Raw genomic sequence first — 25,649 nt, 5'->3', positions numbered from 1 at the left:
CATTGCAGGCTGATTCTTTACCTCTAGACCCACCTGGGAAGCCTAAGATTCCACATGCGGTAGAGAAACTAAGCCTCTGCACCACAATTAGAGAGTCTGTGAAGTGAAAAGTAAAAGTCATTCAGTCATGTCTGACTCTTTGCAACCCCATGGACTGTAGCCCACCAGGCTCCTCTGTCCATGGGATTCTCCAGGCCAGAATACTGGAGTGGGTAGCTGTTCCCTTCTCCCAACCCAGGAATCGAACCAGGATCTCCCGCATTGCAGGTGGATTCTTCCATGCACCACAGCAAAAGATCCCACGTGATACAACAAGATTCTGTGTGCCTCAGCTAGGACCCAATACAGCTGGATAAATAAATAAAGACTTACAAAAGACAAGTATAATTACAAAAAAAAAAAAGAAAAAGAAAGGAAGGGCTTATGGTCACTACTGGCAGTCCCAAAGAAACTTCAGGCCCAAAAGTCCCTGTGGGGTCTCAAGCCCACTGGAGGAGGCCAACAGTGAACTCTGCCAGGGACATGCAGGAGAACCCTGGCCAGGCCAAAGAGTCACCAAAGGACATCACACGTAAGCCAGTAAGTCACAGCAATTTCTGAGGGAGAAGGTTTCTTCTTAGAAAGACACAGAGCTGATGAGCATGGACCCTGACCCTCTGAAAGTCTTGGTGGTAGAATGATGGACTTTTGTGACAGTCCCCTCACTTGCTGACTTCTTTTCTACTTTCCCTTCCTCCTTTTCTTCAGCCACTTCCACAGAGCATTTGCTGCCTGGAAATTTATGTTAACCATTACTGCAAACCCAGGCGTTCATTTCATCACTGGCAATCAGTTCTTGTCCTTGGGGAAACCTAATTAGGTATTACAGGACTTTTGATGTCGTTTCCATGGAAACCTCCATAGTAATGGTGTACATGCAGAATATATGCTCCAGGGAGTTTGGAAAAAATACATATATATTATTACCGGATTTTAAGAAGGTCTTTAATTTTTTTCCTCTTGCTTTTTCCCTGCATATATATATTTTTAAATCATGGAAATTTTCCCTGGAGTTTTTCTCCCACAGAGAAAACAGTAGAGAACACAAAGGGCCTTTTCCATCTTCTCTCCTTTAATTAAAAAAAATTGATAGTTGTACAAGAATGAAAGTTTTTTTGGATCGGTCAGAAAATGTCTAAGCAGGATCTCCCCTAACAGTTGAGAACATTTTGAGAAAAGATATTGCTTAAATAACTCAAAAGGCTTCAAGTCTTTCAAAATAGAATGGGGAAACGAGCAAATTCAATGAGTCTATTCCAGACGTATTTACACTAAAAAAATAAAAGGCAGGTTCCCTGGTGCAGTTTCCTCTGTTAGGTTGATAGTGGGGGCTTCAAGACAGTCTCCTTGTCTCCCTGTCAAGATAGCCTGTTCCCAGCCCTGCAGTAACACATGGTGGGCTCCAGAGCTTATACATGAACTGACCTCTCCTGGGTGACCAGATGGCCCTTCAGGGTTGACTCCCACAGGGAGCTAGTGAACTGCATGATTGCTCTGTGAGAAACTCCAGTGAGGGAAGTGTGCAGACGTGGTCCGACTGAGGTGGGGGTGCAGATGGAAGGTGGAGAGAGAGAAAGAGAGCCTGTTAAGCACTCTCATGCCACAACTAAATTCAAAGGTTCTGGAGAACCAGTCAATTACTGAACTATTTTTTTTGACACCTCTAATTGACCACTCAAGGATGGAATGTCCACAATGACCTCTTTGGTAGCTGCTGGCTGATCAATTTACCCCCCCAAATTTGCCAAGAAGATTCACCACTCCCAAGAGTCCCTGCACTTTTTCTCTTCCACACCTGATAAATTCTGTTTTGCCTTTGTTCCGTGGTTCAGTCTACCAGTTGACTTCCACACATGTGAGAAACACGTTGCATGCAAAATAACTCAAATGCTTGCAAATTGATTTTTTAAATGCTTTGAGTTTTCTTTGATGTATGAAATGATGTGTCCCCTAGGTGGTGTAGGGGTCAGGGAAGCTGGCATGGCCCTTGATCATGGTCTCCTCTTCATCCAGTTGCCCAGTTATTGGGACAGACTGGCCAGCCTTGTCTGATTAACCATGCTGGCTGGGAGGGTGGGAGTGGAAGTTCCTTCTATGGGCTGTGGCCTGAGAAGCTGAAAGGGAAATGTTGGACATGGCAGGCAAACCACCCAACTTCTAACATGTGTGTTAAGTGAAGGCATGAGTTAGATTTGTTTATGTATTAGTTTTATTGCATGACAAAGCACACCCCATATTAATGTCTTAATAATCATTTAGCTCACGATTGTGCGGGTCAGCAGTCGGGGCAGGGCTCAGCATGGTAGTTCTTCTGCTGGTCTCACCTGGGGTGAGCGTCTGTCATGCAGCTTGTCAAGGAAAGCCTCGTCTTATGTCTAGCAGCTGTGTGGGCATAGGTTGGAGTGACAGGGAATGTGGGGCCCAGTATTGCAGCAAGCCCTGCTGCACTGACCTTCTTCAAAGGTCACAGTCTACGTCATATTCTCTGATACCCCACTGGCGAAAGGAAGGCAAATGGCCAGCTTCAGATTCAAGGGCTTGAGAAATGGACTGTACTTCTTGCTGGAAAGAGAAGCAGTCACACATGAAGAAGCAGACAAAAGGAATGGGAGCAATCAGTGGTATTGTGGTAGTACAACACCCGGTTTGTCTGATACAGGCCTTCCGAGTGCTGCTAACTCCCTGCCTTGCCCAAGAAGCTTTCCACGACGGTCCCTTATTGTGTCTCTTGTATGCTGGAGTTAATTGAGATCATGGGCTGATTCATGGGACATGTGTCTGATTCATGTTTATATCACCACAGTTTTCTCACCTAGTTGAGTCTAAAAAGAATCTTAAAAGAACTGAGGTATAATTGACAAATAAAATTGTATATATTTAAAGTGTACAATGAGATGATTTGATACAAGTATACATTGTGAAATGATTACCACAACAAGTTAATTATCACATCTACTACCTCACATTGTTACCTTTTTTTTTTTTAAAGAACACTCAAGACCTGTTCTCTTAGCATATTTCAAGTACTAGTTGGTACTTCCTAATTATTTTATTGAATTGAGGTGAGTTGAATTGGTTCTCCTTTCTTTCTAATTACAAGCTCCTTGAAGGCAAGTTTGGAATTGCTCTGTCACATAAAATCTCCCTCCCAAAGCTCTTGGAATTACACCAACTGGCTGAAAAATCCCACAGGCTCTTAGAACCAGTTAATGGCAGAGGATCAAGTCTGGAGCCAGCTCCGTTCAGGATAGTATCTGGGGTGAGAGCGGTACTTGCAGATGACCCCAGGTCCTGGCACCAGAGCATTCCGTTTTCAGGCTGGCCAGACCCCAAAGGAGTGGAATCACTGCTGGAGGCTAAGGAGGCAGTAAGACTCAGCAGTTTGGAGAATGTGGCGTTCCTTCCCCACTCAGGAGAAACCTGGGCAAGGTCAGGAAGGAAGAGTGTTTGTCACAGAGCTGAGTCTTCTGCTCTATGACAGCTCAGAGCAGACTTTCCCCCTGCCCCCCATGCCAGATCCTGTCTGTGTCACTTCAGAACTGTTCCAGAATTTATCAGGGCGACCAGTCAGACTGCTCTAGAACTAGGTCTGGGTGGCTGAGACCTAACGAGAGGGGAGGACAGTCCTATGCCAGAGTCACCCTCCCCTCTCTGGTCCAGCACTGCTCCAGTACTTTCTAAGGCTTGGAGATCACCTGGGACCCTTTATTCCAGATTGGACCAGCCCTTGGGAATAGGAGGGTGTCCTTCTCATGGCATAAGATAACTCGTCAGGTACTCGGTTAGTCACAGGCTTAGCAATGAGTTTTCTACACGAGTTTCCACTGGGCCACTGTCCACCTGCCCTTTTCTTCACATGACATAGTCATTCACCCACACACCTCTTTATTCAGTAAAATTCCATTGACTGTACCAGGACCATCCTGGCCCTTGGAGAAAGGTGAGATGAGCCAGGCATGAGTCGTGTCCCCAGGGAGCTCATGTGCCTTGAGACCACACATGAGGTCTGCATAGAAGGAGGGCTGAGAATAGAGCACAGAAAGATTTCCCTGGTGGTCCAGTGGTGAAGAGCCTGCCTGCCAATGCAGGGGACACGGGTTCGATCCCTCGCCTGGGAAGATTTCCACATGCTGCAGAGCAGCAAGGCCCATGTGCCAGCTAGCTGAAGCTAGTGTGCCCAGAGCCTGTGCTCTGAACAAGAGAAGCCAGCACAGTAAGCCTGCACGGCACAGCAAAGAGCAGCCCTCACGTGCTGCAGCCAGAGAAAAGCCCATGCGAAAACCCAGCACAGCCAAGAATAAATAATACATTAAAAAAAACCAACAGGCCACAGAATAAGGGCTCTTCAGGGTGGAAGGCGCTTCAGGACTCATCCAACCTATCCGCCTGTTCCTCAGAGGAGGAAATCAGACCCAAGATGGGGGAGTCTAGTCATCCAGGGTCACACAGTCAACAGCAGTTATTGATTCACTACACAAGAATTTACCCAACACCTATATGTGCCAAGAGCTGGGCCGGCACCAGAGATTCCACAGCAAACAAGGCAGATATGACCCCTCATCCCTTTTTGGGTCACAATTCGGGTTACATTTTGGGATCACCCAAGGAAACTTAAGAAAATTCCCAATGCCAGAGCCTCATGCCTAGAGTTTCAGATTTACTTGGTCTAGGGTGGGCCAGAATGTGGATCTTTAAAATAAGCTTTCCAAGTGATTGTTGCAGACAGATCAAGAAACACTGCTCTGGGTGGTGGGTGGAGAGGTGGGAAAGAGATAGATAAAAACCAAGTTGTTGTTGTTCAATAGCTAAGAAAGTGAAAGTGAAGTTGCTCAGTCGTGTCCGACTCTTTGTGACCCCACGGACTGTATGTAGCCTACCACACTCCTCTGTTCAAGGGATTTTCCAGGCAAGAGTACTGGAGTGCCATTTCTTTCTCCAACAGCTAAGTCATATCCAACTTTTTGCGACTCCGTGCACTACAGCGTTCTAGGCTCCCCTGTCCTTCACTCTCTCTTGTAGTTTGCTCAGATTCCTATCCATTGAGTTGGTGGTGCTATCCAACCATCTCATCCTCTGCCGCCCCCTTCTCCGTTTGCCCTCAATCTTTCCCAGCATCAGGGTCTTTTCCAATGAGTTGGCTCTTGGCATCAGGTGGCCCAAGTGTTGGCGCTTCAGCTTCAGTCCTTCCAATGAATACTCAGGGTTCCAAGTAAAATGAGTACACAGCTGAGACTTGTGATTTGTAAGGAATGAACAGGATGCTGAGTGAGGATGCTGAGTGAGGATGTGGCAGGATAGGGTACTGTTATCTGCTTGAGTCTGAAAGGAGGGAGGCTACACTTAGAGAGTTGTGGTTCCAGGGGTCAGATGGGAGCAGGAACAAGGGTGTCCTCCTATGGGACAGCAAAGGAATCTTCTGGGCCGTACTGCCCACCCTGCTGACTGACAGACCCCTGCACTGGAGCCCTGTCCAGCAGAAACTCTTGATCTTCAGCCTGGACTATATCCCCATGGGCCCCCATACATACTGTCTCTCAGTGCCTCACAGGGATTAATAATCCCTCACGTTTTGAGAGTACAGGTATCCCTTGGTATCCACAGGGGATTGGCTCCAGTAAACTCTGTGAACACCAAAATCTGAGGAGTAAGCTCAGTAAACTCTGTAGACACCAAAATCCAAGTCCCTTATATAAAATGGTATAGAACCCTCAGCCCTCTGCATCCACAGTTCTTCATCTGTGGATATTGATGGCCGACTGTAGTTCATAAAGAATGTTCTCTTGTATTGCTAATCCCAAGAGATGGACAGGGTCAAGATTAATAGTATTATGACAGAGATGTGGAAATAGGCATAGAGAGGTGATGGGGCTTGCCTACGATCACACAGCTAGTGTCTGGATGTGTGCGACTTCAGTCCAGCTCACCAGCCTCCAACTCCACTACTCAAGCAGATAACAGTACCCCACTACTGCATGTTGTCCCCCTCCCCAATCTTGTGCCAGGAAACTGTAGCAGAAGCAGGTCATGTGGGAGGCAGGTGGGGACACCACCCTGGTGCCAGCCGCTTCTCATCAAGCTGGGCAGAACTGCCGACCTGCCGCCACTTGAACATGGATGGTGTACACTCTCGCTCCTCATCAGGGAATCCAGGGAACCTGCGGCTCTGCCCAGAGTGAACCCAGTTACTATAGTAACCTGATGCAGTTCTTTCTTATAGGGCGGATGGTTTTCATTTTGTATTTGAAGAGTTTGGCCAGGCAGTCACGTTGCCATGGCTCAGCCTGTCGGTGGCAGTTAGGAGCAGAGGGAGCCCTTTGAGCAGCCTCCAGGTCCCCCTAATTGATGGTGGAAACCTGTGTCTGGAAAAACCCCGGCTCAGCTGCACTGGGAAAGGAGAGGGAGTCTCAGCTGGTGCTAGGCTGGTCCTCTCTCCCATTTAGAGATCATGCCTTTCCAATTACAGCTGCCTGGGCTGAGGTTGGTCCCTCAGCCCCTTGCTCCCATAGTACCTTCTGTTAATAATTCACCTCCACAAGCCTCATCACAGGAGCCATGCTCAGAGCTGTTTCACTGCCTCTTGAATGCCCAGCCCCCGGCAGATAGAGGGCCTCCAGCATATGTTTGTTGAATGAATGAATGAATGAATGACCTTCTGTAGTTTATGAAGCCCTTTTATACCCGTTATCTCCCCTATTCCACGTCATAGCTGTATGAGATCCCAGGGCAGGAGGCAGGGTGAACTGTGGTCTAGCAAGGTGAGAGCATGGCTTGCACAGGCTGCCTCCCCTCCGTGAGCACTCCTGCAGCCGCACCTGCCTCTTCGCAGCCGGCTGAGTAGCCTAGTACTTGCTCCTTGTGGCAGGCAAAATGGCACAGCAGACCCTAAAGCAGGGCAGCCAGGAGACCCCTTATCCAAGTCACATGACTGCACTGATTCACCTTGAATTTGTGTCGCAGATCCCTTGACCCTCAGAGGTCCCAGGCACGGCTGCCATGGTTTTCTTTCCTGCATCCTCGGTTGTTAGGATGGTGGCCTGTGGGGGTGGCAGTGAAGGAAGGAGAAGAGAAAAGTGCTTGGTGACTAACTTCAAAATACAGCAATTAAAAAAAAAAATTACAAACGACAACAAAAGACACCAGAAGTTTCCTTTGGCCCCAACTGTAGAGGAAACAGCAGGAGAGACAGAGGAAAGGGCCTCTACATCCCTAAACAACCTGTGAAGTGGAGCAAAGAGATGGGGGGTTGGTGAGGAAGTCTCAGCTCAGCCTTTGACCAGCACGCTGACCCAACCTCTCTGTTACTCCCGCCATGCTGAAGGTTAAGTCAGACTTTTCCAGGTTGAATCAAACTTCTGCCTCCTAACCCTGGCCCCAACATTCGTTTCTTTCTGAGGCAGCTGAATTTCTTTCTGGCTGCCAATCCTTCCTGGCACTCGTGGGCCGCTCCTCTGGGCAGGTTGTACCAGTGCATGTGGGGCCCGGCTCGTGTTAGGCTGGGGGACCCTGGCCTTGCCCCCCACCTTATGGGCCAAGCAGCCATGCAAAGAATTGCCCTGCGCGGCCCTGGAGCCGACAACGTGTGGGGCTGAGTGATGGGCAAACCAGGACAGAGCAAGCTGGAGAGGCAAGGGCCCAGCACAGAGAGGGCATGGCATGCGGTAAACACTTCCATCCCTTCTCAGAACTGAGGTGCACGCCTGTCCAGGAGGCCCCCATGTCCAACACAGGCCCCTGGTCTCAGGCCTCACCCTCTAAGAATCAGGACCTTCGAATGTCCAAACTGGATCTCAGAGCCTCTCGTTTTGCAGCAGAGTCTGGGGCCACGGAGGGGAAGCACATGAGGCCCCCTTGCATGGGGAACTCTACAGTGAGACCTCCTTGAGAACAAGCCAGGGCTTTCCTGGTGTGTGAACCCAGCACTGAGCCCAGGCTGGGCGCACAGCAGGCACTCAGCAAAGGCTTGTTTCGGCTGCTTTGCTCATCTTTCCTGGTACGACAGCGAGAATCTCAGCTTTGTGGAAAGAAGGTGCTGGCTGGAAGGGAGCTTAGACAAACCCGAGCCCAACACTCATTTCCAGAAAGAGACCCCATGGATTAATAATGCTAAAAATAGCAATAACAATACTTACGGAGCTGGTACTAGGCAGGATTCCCCACGCTTCATATATACTGGCCCATTGCAGCTTCATGGCCGCTTCTATGCAGCAGGTATTACTCTCACTGTCCCCAGAGGAGGAAACTGAGGCACAGAGAGGCTCAGTAACTGGCTCGAGGTCACAGAGGTAGTTAGTGTAGGGATCAGGATCCCGATCCAGGCAGTCTGGCTCCAGGGCCCTCACCGCTAACATCCCGGCAGCGACAGAGCAACGTGCCGCCCGCAGACACCGTTCTCCCCGTGGGGAGAGGAGTCTGTGCGAGCCCCTGTGAGTTCACTCACTGAGCCTTTTCATCTCCACATCCCCCTCAGGGCTCAGCTCAGGGCCTGGCAGGGGCCCAGGGGCCTATGTTCAATACAGTGAGCTGTCCGTCTTCTTAGTCATGGCACAGCCAGTTTAGGGGCCCCTTGGAGCTGGAAGGAACCTTGGGGAGCAATTTACAGAAACAGAGGCCCAGAGATTGACGTGTCTTAGCCAGGTCTCCTGACTGCCCCTCCAGGGCTGTCTTCCCCCAAGCGAGGGCTCCAAAGAGTTTCCCTGGGGAGAACCAGCTGCCCCGTCCTCCTTCACCCCCACTGTGGGCTTCCCTCCGGGCTGCGCTCACAGGCTTTCTGCTCCCACAGCTCTTCGTGATTGACAATGGTGCAGACGACTGGCGGATAGCCATGACCTATGAGCGCATCCTCTACATCAGCCTGGAGATGCTGGTGTGCGCCATCCACCCCATTCCTGGCGAGTACAAGTTCTTCTGGACGGCACGCCTGGCCTTCTCCTACACGCCCTCGAGGGCAGAGGCCGACGTGGACATCATCCTGTCCATCCCCATGTTCCTGCGCCTGTACCTGATCGCCCGCGTCATGCTACTGCATAGCAAGCTCTTCACCGATGCCTCGTCCCGCAGCATCGGGGCCCTCAACAAGATCAACTTCAACACGCGCTTCGTCATGAAGACCCTCATGACCATCTGCCCGGGCACTGTGCTGCTGGTGTTCAGCATCTCACTGTGGATCATTGCTGCCTGGACCGTCCGTGTCTGTGAAAGGTATTCCCGTGGGTCCGGTTCTGTACTCACCTGGGGCCTCCCAGCACACTGCTCATGCTGGGATGAGGGCAGGGGGAGGGGCAGGGAGGCCCAGATGTATGTGGTCTGATGGAAGAAGCAGGCATGTACCCAAACACCTCAGGAGAAAATGGGAAAGGGGAGGACCAAGTTGGGGCTGAATATGAGCTGCAGCATTGAAACACTGGGACCAAGGTAAGCTGGGGAAAATGCATATATAATCTGCCTCATTTCTTGTTCTTTGTAAACCAATATAACTCAAAGCATCCTGGTTATATCGTTACCCCTTTCTCACGTGTGACACTTTATAATTTCTGTGTTACTGCTCCCTCTTGGAGGTAAAGGAGGCTCGCTAGCATTTTAAAGGCTCTGAGAAGTCCTGCAGTAATGAAACTAGTTTAATTTTGTTAACTCCAGATTTTCTCAAGCGTCTTCACCCATGAGTGCTTTTCCTTGCACATTACTATTGATGCCTCACTACTCAAAAAAATTTGGTCTACAGACCCATCAGCATCACTGGGAGCTTGTTAAAACGAAGACTCTCAGGGCTCACCCAAGAACTCCTGAATAGAATTTTCGCTTTAACAAATTCGCTTGTGATTTGTATGCACCTTGACATTTGAGAAGTACTGCACTGATGAACTGTACTTTGGGAACCATTGTTTTAGGAGGCTGGTAGCGGGGCCATGACTCAGAAGTAACTGGTAGGAGAGGAGGGGGTGATGGCCTAATACAGACTGGGGGCCCTAGGGCATCATGCCAGTGCCTCAGAACTGCCATCGTTGAGGCTCAAGGTTCATCCATGGCTACCCCCTTCCATAGCCATCGCCAAGCTGCCCTTTCTGACTCCTCTCCCTTTCAAGCTGGTTCTGGACATTCATTTTTCTCTGATTTTGTATGTGGAGTCTGAACATGAAGGTTAAAAACCTGGATTCTTCCCCTATGTAGCCTTGAGATCTTGAGCAAGTCACTTCACACCTCTGAGCCTCGGTGTCCTCATTTTAAAATAAGGATCACTTGAGATAGAAGGGAAGATCTATATTCACTTGAGAGAGGTGATTTTCAGTACACTGGGAGGCCTGGTCATGCATCCTGTATAATTTACTCAGATCCTGCAGTCACCCTTCATCCATCATCACTTCAAATGGCATTATCAAATATTCCATGCACAGAGAAAACAAGCAAGAGAATGCTGGAGGAGAGTTGGTCTAAAACCATCTCAGGTATGCACTGAACCACATTTCCCACCTATTTTGAAAATGTTCTGTATGCAGACAGTTCTTTCAGAAGTTTGGTCAGCAGACACACAGTCAAACAAAGAGCCCATTCTGCTGCAGCCGGACAGGGGCCCCTTCATACGGCAGGGTCAGTTTCTTAGAGCCAGTACCGAGCTGGGACACATTTCTTACATAGAAAGCCCAAAGGACACACAATACCCATGTATTCAGAACCGCATCATTACTCAACAGCTGACATTATAACATCTGTTCTAAGTAGGACCATACCTCGCCAGGCTTCATGAACCTTCCCTGGTAAGCAGACACTCTTTCTACAATGGAGAAAGCATATGTTTGGGTTCCAAGCCCAAAGTCCTCTTAATTGAGCAATATGGTGCCAGTCACTTTACCTTTCTGGGCCTCAGTTTTCTCATCTGCAAGCTGGAATTAATAATACCAACTTTTTAGGATTTGTTGTTGGAGCCAGATAACACATGTGAAATGTATATCGTAATAGTGATAGTAACAATAAATAATAATAACATAGATCTCTGATAACTCTTGGGAATCTTGTGGCTTCTTTTTAATAATTAGAACAAGCCTACTATAGGTAGACCTATGCTCTTCTTGTTTTCCTTTGTAATTGATCAAAGCTGAGTCTTCTAGCAACAATACTAATTGAATTTACATAGCCCTTTAAGGTGTTTGAAATCTTCCATGTTCTCAAATCAATCCTGTTTGGTGTATATCATCACCTCATTATCTCAGATGAGCAAACATGGAACAAAGTACCAGCAAGTGAGTTTCATTGTTTATTGAACCTGTCAGAAGTATGGGTGATGATTTTTTATTGGAAGATAAGCCTGCTTCAAAATGTGTAGCTTGCAAAGTGCTCTGTTGTGCTGAATGACCCTCCATGGCCTCCATGCTGGGACTGGGTTGACCTGGCCCTCATCAGCCCGTGGGCCTCTGTCTGCAGAGATGACTGACATGCCCAGCTGAAGCCCAAGGCAAAGGCGCAGAGAAGCAATGAGCAAATCAAAGGTTCTCCTGAAGTTTCCCCTTCTCTTGTGAAAAGGCCCTTTGACCAGGAGGCATCTGCTTAGATCTCACATGAGGTATATTAAAACACATGTTGTCATCACCCCTGTTTCTTGGGCACTTTCCCTGTGCCAGTTCTGCGTGAACTAATTCACCGGCAACTCCATTTGCCCTCACAGTGGGCCTGTGAAAGTGCCCTGTGGCTGTCCTCATTTTAGAGTGGAGGAAACTGATGTCAAGTGACTGGCCCGAGGAGCCAGGACACACGGAGCCAGAATTCGAACTTGCTTCTGACTCTGAACTTTATATTTGTCTCACCAGCCCAGGCCAAATGCTGCACTTACAAGGAAACTGTGGCCTAAACTCTCCTGGCGACGTTCCCGACCCGAGCGCCTTAAAGCCACTGAGACTGACACTTAGATCCCAGTCTGGCTGTTTGGCCCGCCTCCGATGTCTGTGCTCTTAACCATTTTGTCACCCCGTTTTCAGGGCCACCTTCATGTTAATTTCCAACTTATCTGAGTATAGGTAGTGGATGCTGTGGTGGGCCACCCAGGGGTCCCCTCTCTACCCAGGCTCTCATTCCCTCAGCTGGGGTTGTTGGCCATGGCAGAATTGCTCTGGATGAAGGGAGCTGTCTCAGCCAGGGTCAGGCCTCCTGCCCAGGGCAGCAAGCATCCAGCAACTTTGTCAGTGTAGGAGCTTAAAGGCCCAGCCCCTCCATCCCCTGCAGGATAGCTCTGCAGGGCCTTCCCGGTTTCCGGACTCCTGTGGGATCACGTGATACTGGACCCTCTCCCCGTCCCCCGTCCTCCAGACCTCAGGCCCCACCCGCCTTGATCCTGAGCGTAAGCCCAGCAAACCTTCCGCACTCACATCTCAGCATCTCAGTGACTTTCCCAGGCATCTGACCGATGGAACTGTGATTTTCCTAATCAGGCAAAGCACTGCTTTTACAAAGACCAAGCAATTTCTTTTAGAACCAAGCCCAAATGAGCATTGTCTTTCCTCAATGTCAAATAATAAGCAAGACTGGCAGAGACAGGAATTAGTCAGCCAGAGACTGTCCAGAAACTGGAGGCAGGGGCTGCTGTGGAGGCCCAGAGCCTTGGCCAGGGTGGGAAGACAGTGTGGGCAAGATGGTCTTGATTGCTCTCAGCCTGGTGGAATGACAATTCTGTCACCTGAGACAGCAGAGAGGGTAAAGGACTTGCCCAAGGTCACATAGCAGTGTGACAGGTTCTCGAAAAAACTCCCCTCTGTTGATACCCCCAGCGGGGCTTGTTCACATTCCAGGTGGGTTTCATCAGCCCGGATGCATCTCTAGCTGTGTACACACACTTCTGAAGTTGCTATGGAAATCCCTCCTCAGCAAGCCTCATTTGAAAAGACATTTCTCATAGCTGGGGTTGGCTTTTATGTGACAATAAAGGTTTTTCACATTTCCTCCTTCCAAGGAGGGAGAGAGAATTGGTAATTACCCAGAACAGCCTGCTATCAGGAGGGCAGTGCCTGGTTGCTGGGAGGGCAGCGTCAACAGCAGGCTTGTTTTCCCTGGACCCCGCCGAGGCATTACATCATGGGTTCCGAGGCCTGACAGTTGTGGCACTCGGCATTCTCTGGGATTCTCCTGGCCGCGTGCCTGCCTCCCACAGGCCTCCCAGAGCCCATCCGAGGAACCTCCTCATTAAGCACTGTCACACGCCGAGCAGCCTAGCTGGTGGAGAGACTGTCGGAGGCCCCAGGCCTAAAGGCCACCAGGTGGGGCAGGGGGCTTCCTTTTCAGGGGGCACACCCCAAAAGAAGCCTACCAGCTCATATATGGGCGCTTATCTTCCTAGGAGAAGCAATAGGGTCTCCCACAACACTAATAGAGTGAGCCGAGGCTTGTGATCCCTAGCCTCTTGGATGGAATCCCTTTGGTCTCCTCTCTCCTGAGGCCCCAGGCTGCGTCAGTATCTCAGGACTTCCAGCCTATCCACAGGTCCTTGGTGATGATGGTGTGAATTTCTATCTATGTCTGCACATTGGCATTTTTGTGAGAAATTTAATTCTGGAGACCTGGCTGCTAGAACGGGAGAAAAACCATGAATGGCCATTCTTTCTCTCATTAAAACAGAGCCACCCCTCCCATCACAAGGAAGATAAGAAGAGACTTCCAAGCTATAGAACAATTTATAATAAATATCCATAGAGCAGGGGGAGGGTGATGCTCAGAAAAATTGCACTATCAGGGGTCCATGATTTTAGAGGTTGCAAACCACTGGTTTGGAGAGTGAGAAGACTAGTTAGTAAGGATAGGAAATTATCTGTCACATTAGATGAAGCCTGCTAGACCCAAAACCCTGCCCTCTAGCTGGAGCAAGGGGAAATCAGCCTCCTTTAGGGTAGAGGAGCAGCCTGGGGCCATCCTGCTGCTGGTGCCACGTCTGGATAGATCCCTCCTCATTCAAAGTTGGATTCCTGGCAATGGGCAGTGGAGCGGGGAGGAGTAAGGAGGGGAAGGAAGGTAGGGAGAAGGGAAGGGGAATCCTATAGGGGGCCTTTGAAGCAAATCTGCAGCATTAAGAAAGAGGAAAATAATTCTCAAGATGCAAAAGATTGCTTATGAGGAACAAAAAGCAACATTTGAAGATTGTTGGGTATCCCTTATAGGGTGCCAGAAGGTGATCATCACAGAGAAGAGTGGGCAGACAGGAAATGAAAATGTATCTAGTTCACATAAGCCTAGAGTTCACAGAGAAGGACAACTGTTTTAGCAAAAAGAGAATCTACATCAGGGCGCTGATTTTTTTTTAAATGCAGAATGTGAAGGACAAAGTTAAAGGTTCTCTCTGAATGTAGAAGACAAGAACAAAGAGATGAGAGAAGAGGGTGAATAGGACAGAATTAGAAGCTGCAGAGTCAAGGCTAAGTCCTAGCACTAGAGTTATTTTGGAGGAAGAAACCATAATAAATTAGATAAAAGCATAATCAAGGACATACATGAAGAAAACTTTTCCAGAATTGGCTGGCCAGAGGGGTGGTGAGGAGGTTAAGATTAGTCAGATCAAAAAGGTTTCTGTTTTCCAGCTAGAATAGGGGGAACATTTACTGAATCATAGGGTTAAACATAAGGAAATTAACCCTGGATATTCATTGGAAGGACTGATGCTGAAGCTGAAGTTCCAATACTTTGGCCACCTGATGCAAAGAACTGATTCATTGGAAAAGACCCTGATGCTGGGAAAGATTGAAGGCAGGAGAAGGGGACGACAGAGGGTGAGATGGTTAGGTAGCACCACCGACTCAATGGACATGAAGTTGAGGAAAGTCCAGGAGATAGTGAAGGACAGGGAAGCCTGGTGTGCTGCAGTCGATGAGGTCCCAAAGAGTCAGACGCAACTTAGCAACTGAACAACAACAAGGTTAAGCAATCTGAGATGCACATAGGCAATACAGAGCTGACTTTTCCTTAGGAACCCTAAATTCTAGGAGACATTGGGGCATTAGTGTCATTTACATGAAGGAACACAAGGGTCATTCTTGGAGTTTTGTGGGCTTAGAGGTTACAGCTTACATTTTATGGGGAGCTTGGATATTAGTTGACCCAGGGGTGAATCGTAGTTAGGATCTTAACAATGGAACAGTATGAAAGAAAGACAGGAGGACAGTACTGAAGCCAGGTAAACATGCGATCCCGACTACATTTAAACATGACCGTGCAACCAAATTCTAATGTCAAGAAAGAGTAGATTCTGGAAAGAGTAAATGGATGCAATAAAATAATTCAATAGTAGTGAGAGGGTCGCTAACCCACAGACTAAAAAGGTGAGAGAAGTCTAGAAAGGATTAATAATACATGCTAAATTCATCATCTTAAGTAGAAGAGAATTTTAAAAGCCTTATCTCTCAATTTTAATAATTAGAGAAATATAGGGTAAATCATTTTTTTAAAGCTAACGGTAACCACAGGAAGAATTTTATAAGTCTAATGATGATAACAATAGTGTCAGCCAGGTATTGTTTCACTTCATCCAGACCACAGCTCCACGAGGCATGGGACTATTGTTATCTTCATCCTGCATGGGAAGAAACTGAGGCACAGGGAAGTTACAGTTTTGCAATGTGCCTTGGGTCATGGAACCAGGGGTCTGCAGACCTGAGACCACCGCCCCTGCCCCCCCCCCCCCCCAGCCTCCTGTCTGAGAGTCTCGCTTTTTCCTACCCGGAGAAGGTGCGTTTTCCACATTCCTGGATGAGAAACACAAACATCATCAGAGACAGAAAAATAAAGGAACCAGGAAGGAAAAATTGAAAAACAGAAAGCATGAAAAAAGGTGAGAGGAAACCAAACTTAAAATGTGTCACAATCTACAGAACTGAATTTACCTCCCTAATTAGAAGACAGTGTCGCTTACTTAGATAGGATTTAAAAGCAAAACTAAATGTTATGCTGTTTACAAAAGAGGTACCTTAAATAGAAAGGTCCAGAAAAATAAATGAATAGCAAAGATATATTAGGTGAGTACAAACCAAAGGGCAATTGAGTAGAAATCTTCATTTTAAACCAAGTTGAATTCAAAGCCAAAATCATTAAATGGTCCAAAGGAACCATTTAATCTGGATAAATGCATTATACACGGTAATACTGTGAACTTTTTATGCAAAAATAAATAAGGAGATAGAGAATCTGAGTTTTTAATGTTTTAATTGACTGATAAATTTTGAACTTTGTAGCTGATAAATAATACATTTTTAAAGCATCCATTGAACATTTACAAAAATTGATCAACTTCTTGGCCACACATTTCAAAACATCAGAAAAAAAATTTCAGGCATATTGTCTAACTTCAAGGCCACAAAACTTCAACTAAAAGGAATCTTTGGGGCAGCGGGATTTTGAAAGCGATCTCCTCAATTACAACTTGTTCAAAAGAGAATTATTCAAAACTACCATTGAAGACTATTTTAAAAATTACAACTCTATAAACCAAAACTCAGGATGTGCCCAAAGTTGTGCTCAGATGAACAATATCCTTAAAGTTTTACTCTGAGAAAAAGAAGCATGGAAATAAATTGAATTCATTAGGAGAACAAAAAGGCTCAGGAGAACAAATTAGTTTTATAACAAAGACAGGAATTAATGAATTTAAAAACAGAATTAGTAAATCTCAAAGGTATCAATGTTTAGCAAGCCTAATCAGGAAAAAAAAGAAAACACAAAACTAGAAATTTTAAAGCAGAATACCTACTGATTCTGAGGATAATTTAATAAATAAAAGAGAATAGCTTAACTTTTTTTGAAAGCAAAGACCTTTGAGGAAGACTTTCTCCACCAGATATCATTAATAAAATGTATTATAAAACTAAGGTAATTAAGTCTCTTTGGCATTGCTGAAAAATCAGTAATGACTGATCAATGAAACCTTCAAAATAAATCCCACTTTGTGAGAACTCAATATTTGAGCGGAAAAACCAATTAGGAAGCAATAGATTATTCCATACATGTTAATAGAAAGATGGGATACTTGGATGAAAAATCAAATTAGAATCCCACCTCTCACCAAAATAAATTCCAGGTGGATCAAAAAGTCAGATATAAAAAGAAACCATGAACAAACTCCAGAAAACAAAGTGAATATTTAATCAATCCTGAGATGGGAGAGAATTGTTAAGCATAAAATTTTAGAAGAAAAGAAATGTGAAAGAAAACACTGGAGTATCTGATTACATTATACATACAATTTTGGATTTCTGTTCTTCAAAAAAAAAAAAACTTATTTAAAAGGCAAATGTTACACTAGGAAAAATATTGGCAGCAAACATGACAAGAGGTAAATATCTCTGTTGTACAAAGCAATCCTAGTTACCAATCAGAAAAACTCATCTTCTCAGTTAAAAAAAAAAAAGCTAAAAATAAAAACACAGCCACAAAGAAAGAAATACAAATAGCCAATAAAATGAAAAAACACAGCCTCTCAAATCAAAGAACTGCAAATTGAAACTACAAGGAGAATTGCTTTTTCTCCTCTGGAACTGACAAAATTTTAAATAAATATAATTCAATGCTGAAGAAAGTTGTTATTGGTGGTGGTGGAGTGGGTGGGTTGTTTCTCTCATACTGATGGCAAGAAGGAAAATTAGCACTGCCTTTCTGCAAAACAATTTAACAGTATGTCAAGGGAGCCTTTACAAGTTCATAACTTTAACCCAGGAATTCTCCTTCTAGGAAGCTATTCTAATGAAATAATCAATTTATGTCAAGGTCCTTCATATGCATTCTACAATAGTGGAGAATCAGAAACCAAGTAAGTGTCCAGGATTTAAGCAGTTAAATAAATCATATCACATCCATATGGGTAATCAAGCAACAATTTTTTTTTAAACCCATTCTTTGAAGACTATAATAAAGTAGGAAAAAGTCATGATGTAATATTTTTTGAAAGGATCACACAAAAGTATTATATAGGATGTTACCAATTAAAAATAGATATCTAACATGCATAGAAAATGCTTGGGAAATACATATATTGTTTTCTGTGGGATGTTACATGTGATTTTTTTGGTTACATTTTACTTGTAGTGAGAATGCATGACAATATGTGTGTGTGTGTTTTAATGTAAAGAGGGATCATTTTGTTTTTTCTCCCTCCACAAAGCCCCTCGTCTCATCTTCCACAGAAACTCACATTTTCTATCAACAGGGCTTGAAAGTAAAGTTGAATGGCTGACTCAGTTTTTACACGTAATTTTCTCAGAGAAGCACAATATAAGTTCCTTCCTAAAGGGTTCCCCTTCAGATCTAGCAGGCACTGTCCTCAGTGGACAAGGTAACCAGACGACGTAAGCCTAGGCTGGGGTCCTCCCTCCCCCAGGCAGGGGTGACACTTAGAGAGCCCCTCTGTGGCCGCGGGATGATTACGGGAGGACCTAGAACCAGTGTCCAAGCAGGTGGAGTTCTGCAGGTTAGGTGTGATCCGAGGCCCGGCTGGCATTAGCTCTTCAGCACCGGCACTGGGTGGGTCAGGCTCTAGGGGCCCAGCGATGACGCGGGAGCGCCCTATCCAGTCAAGAGAAACTGCCAGCCCGCGGGTGCTTCCTGCAAGGTCAAGGCGTTTGGAGCAGGCTGGTGTAGGGGGCGCGGGGCGGGAGGGGCAGGGGCGGTGGGCGGGGTCTCAGGGGAGGGGCGGGCTTCGGGGAGGAGCCAGACGGCGGCTCTGGGCACTGTCAGAGTTCAGGTTCAACCCTGCTGTGGCGCGCGCGCCCAGAGACACAAGAATAAACTTGAGGACTGGTCCTCTGTCCCAGCGCTGCCTCTCTCTCCTGCTTCTTGCAGAGTCCCATTCTTATTTCACGTGCGTGTTTTGCACTGATCCTTACTCAATCACAGACCACTTGCTCTTTCTCTGTTGTTTCTGATTCAAAACTTCTTTCCTCTTTTTCTTGGCAGTATTTTTGTGCCCTTTGATACTTTGGCATGGCAATTGTTAATTTGTGACTGGTTTATTTGTACTTTTTATTTACATTAAATAACATTCACAAATTATAAGTAACGAATGACACCTCTTAGAAAGGGGAATCAAGAAATGAGGAAAATGCCCCCCAAAAGTAGCATTCTGAAGCACTAAGTTTGGGACATTGTGGGTGCAAAGTGAACTCTGTTGTACAGAGAAACCGTTCTATTTTAACAGTCAAGTCAATCTCCAGATTCCTCCTGCGTCTGTTACACTAAACACTAGGTTTCCCTAAACTCTCTCTCGCTGGGAGGTGCTGTGCTCAGCTGCTTCAGTTGTGTCTGAATCTTTGCGATCCTATGGGCTGTAGCCCACCAGACTCCTCTGTCCATGGGCTTCTCCAGGCAAGAATACTGGAGTGGGTTGCCATGCCCTCCTCCAAGGGATCTTCCCCACCCAGGCATCGAACCAGTGTCTTCTTCATCTCCTACACTGCAGGCGGATTCTTTACTGCTGAGCCAGTGGGGAAGCCTGGTGCTGAGAGGTGGCCAGTGCCTTTTTGCCTCCAGGATTTTTGCCTTAGGGTAGATCCATATAAGGGCAGGGCTCTTTCTCCAGCTGGAAAGAATCATTCAACCTTTCTCAACCAGGATCTGAGAATTAAGCCCTACAGAAAAGACCTGGAATGACCATCTTTCTGATACCACCCAGAATGGTACACAGTTAGTACCATCCTTGATGTATAAGAGGGAAGTTGCCTGGTTTTTTATCATAGATACCTAAGGGGACCCAGGCTTCTCTTCCCCAGGACCACATGAAAAAGCCTGCACCACTAGGAGGGGACAGTGCCAAAAATCTTACAGGGGTGGGAATCCTTGGAGGGAGCCAAGGTGAGGAAAAGGGAGGGCTTCCTGTAAGCTGCGTCAGCCACGTCTATTTGTGGGCTGACATTTGTCAAGACAGGAAATCTACATTCTGTCAACTTTTCCATTTTTCAACTTTGGGGTGGTTTTGTTTGCCCCTGGCAATGCCATGGTGCCCTGCATCTCAGTGCAGGCCCCCCCCACCAACAAGGCCTGGGACCCTCATCCCACAGCTCTTCTCCATGTGTTTAGTGGCCTGGCACATGTCATGCGCACTCCTTGCCACCCTGCGCTTTCCTCCCCCCTCCACTGTGGGCACGGCTGCCGCTGCCCAGGCTAGTGTGAAACCCTGCACTCCTGCTCTCATAGCATAGCTGCTGGGAGATATTTTTTTTTCATAAGATAGTCTCCTTCCACTTAATAGAGTCTCCTCCATCCCCTGAGACTTGACTCCAGCCTCCCAGAGGCTGAGCTGGAAGGGAATATGGGTGAGATAGGACTTCACTTGTGGCTCAGACAGTAAAGCGTCTGTCTACAATGCAGGAGACCTGGGTTTGATCCCTGGGTTGGGAAGATTCCCTGGAGAAGGAAATGGCAACCCACTCCAGTACTCTTGCCTAGAAAATCCCATGGGCGGAGGAGCCTGGTGTCCATGGGGTCTCAAAGAGTCGGACACGACTGAGCGACTTCACTTTCTTTCTTTTTTTCTTTCTTTCTATGCTACACTCCAAGTGGCACCTCATTGAGCATCCCCAGCCCCACTCTACCTCCCACCCCACCTGGATGCCTACTTCCCAGCTCTGTGCACTGCCCAAGGGTTTCCCTGGCAACTTCCAACCCCTGGTGGCTTGGGAATAGTGGCCCTGGGAACCCACCAACCCTACCACACCAGGTTCTTTGGTTTTCCCAAGAAGTTCATGGGATCTGCCTGCCAATAAAGGTCCGAGGCAGGCACGGACATGCTGAGAAGGGCCAGATGGGCTCAACACCCCCACGATAGAGGGGGCACAGAATCTAGTGAGTAAGACTCCTTTTGAAAATGGTAAACATGTCTGAGCTGAGCCAATACATGCAGTGACACTGTGGTGACAGTGCTCAGAGGCTGGTTACAGCCTGAACTCAGGGTTAAAAGACAGTTTGGCTTCTGGTTCCACCATCAACCTTGGACATTGTACATGTACTTAATCTCTCTAGGGTCATGCTGCCTCTACTGACCATGCTCTGGGACAGGGAACTCATCACTGTAAAAGACCATTCATTCAACAAACTCATGGTTGCCAGGGCAGGGGGAAGGATGAGGGGGAAGAGATAGTTAGGGAGCTTGGGATGGACATGTACACACTGCTCTGTTTACAATAGATAACCAACAAGGTCCTTCTGTCTTGCAGGGAACTCTGCTCAATGTTATGTAGCAGCCTGGATGAGAGGGGAGTTTGGAGGAGAATGGATACATGTATATGTATGGCTGAGTCTCTTTACTGTCCACCTGAAACTATCACAACAGTGTCAATTGGTTGTATTCCAATATAAAATAAAAGTTAAAAAATAAAGATTCAATCCAATCTGCAGACAACTCTGACTTAGAACTATATTCCTAATCTTTGTTCAAATTAAATTCCTTATAGTTTCTGACCTGGGTCCTAGCACTGTCTTCTTCAGCCACACAAAAATTCAAGCCACAAACGCTGGTGGTTAAACCATTGCCTTCTAGGCAGATACAGGCTTGGGGTCTTGCTCCACCTCTTAAGCACCCTGACCTTGGGCAAGCTAGCCTCAGGACATCCAGGAAATGGGATAATTCACTAAAAGCCCTTAGCACAAAGCAAAGTATTTAGCACATGCCGAGTACCCAGTGAGGCAGGCTTGTCTTCCCTCTTCTACTGTGCATGTGCGTGTCTAGTTGCTTCACTCGTGTCTGACTCTGTGCGACCCCATGGACTGTAGCCCTCCAGGATCCTCAGTCCCTAACATTCTCTAGGCAAGAATACTAAAGTGGGTTGCCTATGCCCTCCTCCAGGGGATCTTCCCCACCCAGGGATTGAACCTGAGTCTCCCTTCTCTCTTGCAATGCAGGCAGATTCTTTACCGCTGAGCCACTGGGGAAGCCCCTTAAATATTTGAGAATTCAGGTTTCATCTTCTTTGATCTAAAGGTCTCTGATCCTTCAACACAGGACCCTGTCCTGATCAGACTCCACTCTCTTGCTCACCCTCCTCCTTGTTCATCAATGTCTCCACCAGTTGGAGGTCCCAGACTGAACACAGTGCCCCAAGGATTAGGCAACCTTCCATTTTCTCCCCAATATTTTTTAATGTAGCTTGAGAGTGGCCCATAGCAAGGGCAAGCATCGCCCAGAACAAGCAAAATGACCTGGAATTAGGGAGTGAGATTCAGAGCACATCTCTGTTTAGGTGTAGCACTTTGGACATTCTCCTATAGCCCCACAGCCTGTTTTGTTAATATTCCCTGAATTCAACTGCACAGGCCCTGCCTAATCTGTGCCTTGTGACCAGCACCCCCACCCCACTCGGCCCGCCACCTGACTGAGCCACAGCTGAGTTCAGGCCAGAGGGTGTTAAGCCAAGTGGAGAACCAGGTAGGACTCTTAGTGTCAAGAGGCTCATGTCCTGTTTCCAGGACATGACTCATTTATTCCCATCCTTCAGATCTCAGCTGAAGTATAACTTCTCTGGAGAGACCTTCCTGGCAGGTCCCACCTGAGTAGGTTTCCTCTCCAACCCCATTACTTAAAAAAAAAAATCATTGCAACCTTGTTTCTTTATCACCTTCAACAGTAGGTGCCATAGATTTATAAGTATATGCTTGGGCTCGAGTTGTTATTGATCTCCATGGACATCCCTAGCAAGGTGCTGGGGATCTGGCCTGGGAGCCCATTTCTCTGCCTTTGTTTTCCTGCTGATAAAAGCAGTGGTTTATCAGACCCATGCAGATCTTTAAACAGAGAATGCCCAAATGTTGAGCTCACTCCCTCCACCCTCTGCTCTCTGGACCATTTCATACTGGTCTTCCCCACTCCCTTCTTTCCTCCATCAGATCTGCTTCCTAAATGACATTCTCCACCCCAGAGAATGCATCCACTTTCCCAAGAATGATCCTGACCTCCTAAGTCTAAACACTGAGCCAAGTCTGTCCCCTGAGCTGTAACGTTCAATTATGAACCACTTGCTGAGTAACAATAACATTAATGGTTATTGAGCCCTACAGTTCACCAGGCATTGTGTTGCTGCTGCTAAGTCGCTTCAGTCGTGTCCGACCCTCCGCGACCCCATGGAGTGCAGCCTACCAGGCTCCTCCGTCCGTGGGATTTTCCAGGCAGGAGAACTGGAGTGGGCTGCCATTGCTTAGGTAGTAAAACACACATATAAGCCCACATGGGGTTTATAGTCTACCAGGGAAGACTGTGTAGAACAATAATAACTCAAGACACATGTATGTACTTTCAAATCTATGGTACATACTGTTGACGGTGTTAAGATAAACAAGGTTGCGATGATTTTTAAGTAATGGTGTTGGAGAGGAATCCTACTCAGGTGGGACCTGCTTGGAAGGTCTCTCCACAGAGGTTATGTTTCAGCTAAGATCTGAAGGATGGGAAGGAACGAGTCATTTACAGACCAAGGGGGTGAGCTTTCCAAGAAGAGGGAATAGCACGTACAAAGGTCCTGAGCTGGCAAAGAGCATGGTTGTGGAGAGGCTGGAAGGAGAGTGATATGGACGAGCATGTGACTGCAAGGCCTGAGCTGCAGAGGGGACTCCAGGGGCCGTGTTAAGGGGTCAAAGGCAAGTGCAGTGGGAGGCCTCTGAAAGTTTTAAGTCAGAAAGTAATACAACCTCGTTCATTCTAAGACTATCACTCTGCACCTTGTGGAGAATAAATTGGAAATGGGCACGAAAACTACCGGGAGGGTGAGTTAGAAGGCCATTGCACAGACCAGGCAAAAGAGAATGGTGGCTTAGAAGGGTGGCGGTGGCGGCGGAGAGTCCTTGACTGCCTCCTGTGTACCCGGCCAAGACTGAGTGTCCCACGTATTAGGCCTCTGTTCAAAGTCATCGTTGTTGCTGTTTAGTCACTAAGTTGCGTCCGACTTTTGCGACCCCCTACTGCAGCACACAGGCTTCCCTGTCCTTCACCATTGCCCAGAGTTTGCTCAAACTCATGTCCATTGAATCAGTGATGCCATCCAACCATCTCATCCTCTGTCACCCGCTTCTCCTCCTGCCTTCAATCTTTCCCGCATCAGGGTCTTGTCTTCACATCAGGTGGCCAAAGCATTGGAGCTTCAGCTCCAGCATCAGTCCTTCCAAACTCACCGCGCTGCCCCTCATTTCCCTCTGCTTTTCTGTCTTCTTTTTCTTCAGAACTTTTCCAGTTAGTATTAGTTTTCGGCTGCAAATCACAGGGAACCCAAACAAATAGCAGCTTGAACAAAATAGAAGTTTCTTTCTTATGCGAAAGAAGACTGGGAAAGGGTCAGTAAGAAGCAGGTGTGGCGCTTCGTGGCATTAGGAACCCAGGCTTCTTCTGGCTTGTCTTGCCAGCCTTGGTATGTGGCTTCTTCCTCGTAGTTCAAGAAGGCTGCCAGAGCTCTGGCTATCCCATCTACGTTCTAGCCAGCAGGAGGGAGGAAGGGACAAAGTAATGTGTGCTTTTTTTTCCTCTAAAGACATTTCTTAAAAGTAACACATGTCATTTCCATTCACATTCATTGCTCATTCACGTGGCTGGGAAAATGCAGTCTTTATTGTTGGCAGCCATTACTCATCCCTGGGCTCTTTTACCAGTGAAGAAGGGGAGAAGGACTATTGGGGCATAACTATCCCACAGGCTCAAAACTGTTCACTATCTTTGTGCCTATGCCCACCCCCATTCAGCCCTTATTCAGACCTTGAGCCCTATGGTTCTTACACTGTAATGTCTCTCAGACTCAGCTCTTCCTGCTGCCTCGCAGACACAGATCCCTGTCATCTTACACTGGATTGTAGAAGTAGCTTCTCTGACCTCAAATTATATTATCACTAGATACATTCTGTTACCCCTAAAAGTCCTGCAGTTGCTCCCTTTAGACGGTTATGTCACATTCCTTGTTTCAGTGTTCAAGGCCTTCTATAGTTACCCTACACTAGAACCCATTTGGTTCAGTTTCAGTAACATTAGCAATGATTGTAATGCGTGGGTGCTAAGCCACTTCAGTCGTGTCTGACTCTTTGCAACGCTATGGACCTAACCCTCCAGGCTCCTCTGTCCGTGGGATTCTCTAGGTAAGAGTACTGACGTGGGCTGCCATTCCCTTCTCTAGGGGATCTTCCCAACCCAGGGGTCGAACCCGGGTCTCTTAGGTCTCCTGCACTGGCAGGCAGATTCTTTACCACTAGCGCCACCCGGGAAGCCAGGCGAGTCATTTCAGCTCAGCTCAGCTCAGCTCAGCTCAGTCGCTCAGTCGTGTCTGACTCTTTGCGACCCCATGAATCGCAGCACGCCAGGCCTCCCTGTCCATCACCAACTCCCGGAGTTCACTCAGACTCACATCCATCGAGTCCGTGATGCCATCCAGCCATCTCATCCTCTGTCGTCCCCTTCTCCTCCTGCCCCCAATCCCTCCCAGCATCAGAGTCTTTTCCAATGAGTCAGCTCTTCGCATGAGGTGGCCAAAGTACTGGAGTTTCAGCTTTAGCATCATTCCTTCCAAAGAAATCCCAGGGCTGATCGCCTTCAGAATGGACTGGTTGGATCTCGTTGCAGTCCAAGGGACTCTCAAGAGTCTTCTCCAACACCACAGTTCAAAAGCATCAGTTCTTTGGCGCTCAGCCTTCTTCAC

At 47.2% G+C, this 25,649-nt stretch overlaps 1 protein-coding gene across 2 annotated transcripts in view; it reads left to right on the top strand.

Moving 5' to 3' along the window:
- The window catches only part of KCNN3 (potassium calcium-activated channel subfamily N member 3), a 170,871-nt gene that overhangs the window by 91,030 nt on the left and 54,192 nt on the right, over positions 1-25,649 (top strand). For both annotated transcript variants that reach the window (XM_018046204.1, XM_018046203.1), the window contains exon 3: positions 8,819-9,237. In XM_018046204.1, the coding sequence (XP_017901693.1) occupies positions 8,819-9,237 (419 nt within the window). The remainder of the gene's footprint in view (positions 1-8,818; positions 9,238-25,649) is intronic.

This window comes from Capra hircus, chromosome 3 (assembly GCF_001704415.2).
Source record: "Capra hircus breed San Clemente chromosome 3, ASM170441v1, whole genome shotgun sequence".
In the NCBI taxonomy this organism is placed as follows: domain Eukaryota; kingdom Metazoa; phylum Chordata; class Mammalia; order Artiodactyla; family Bovidae; genus Capra; species Capra hircus.
Note: the sequence above shows the minus strand (reverse complement) of the source record. Positions and strands in the feature narration are given on the sequence as shown.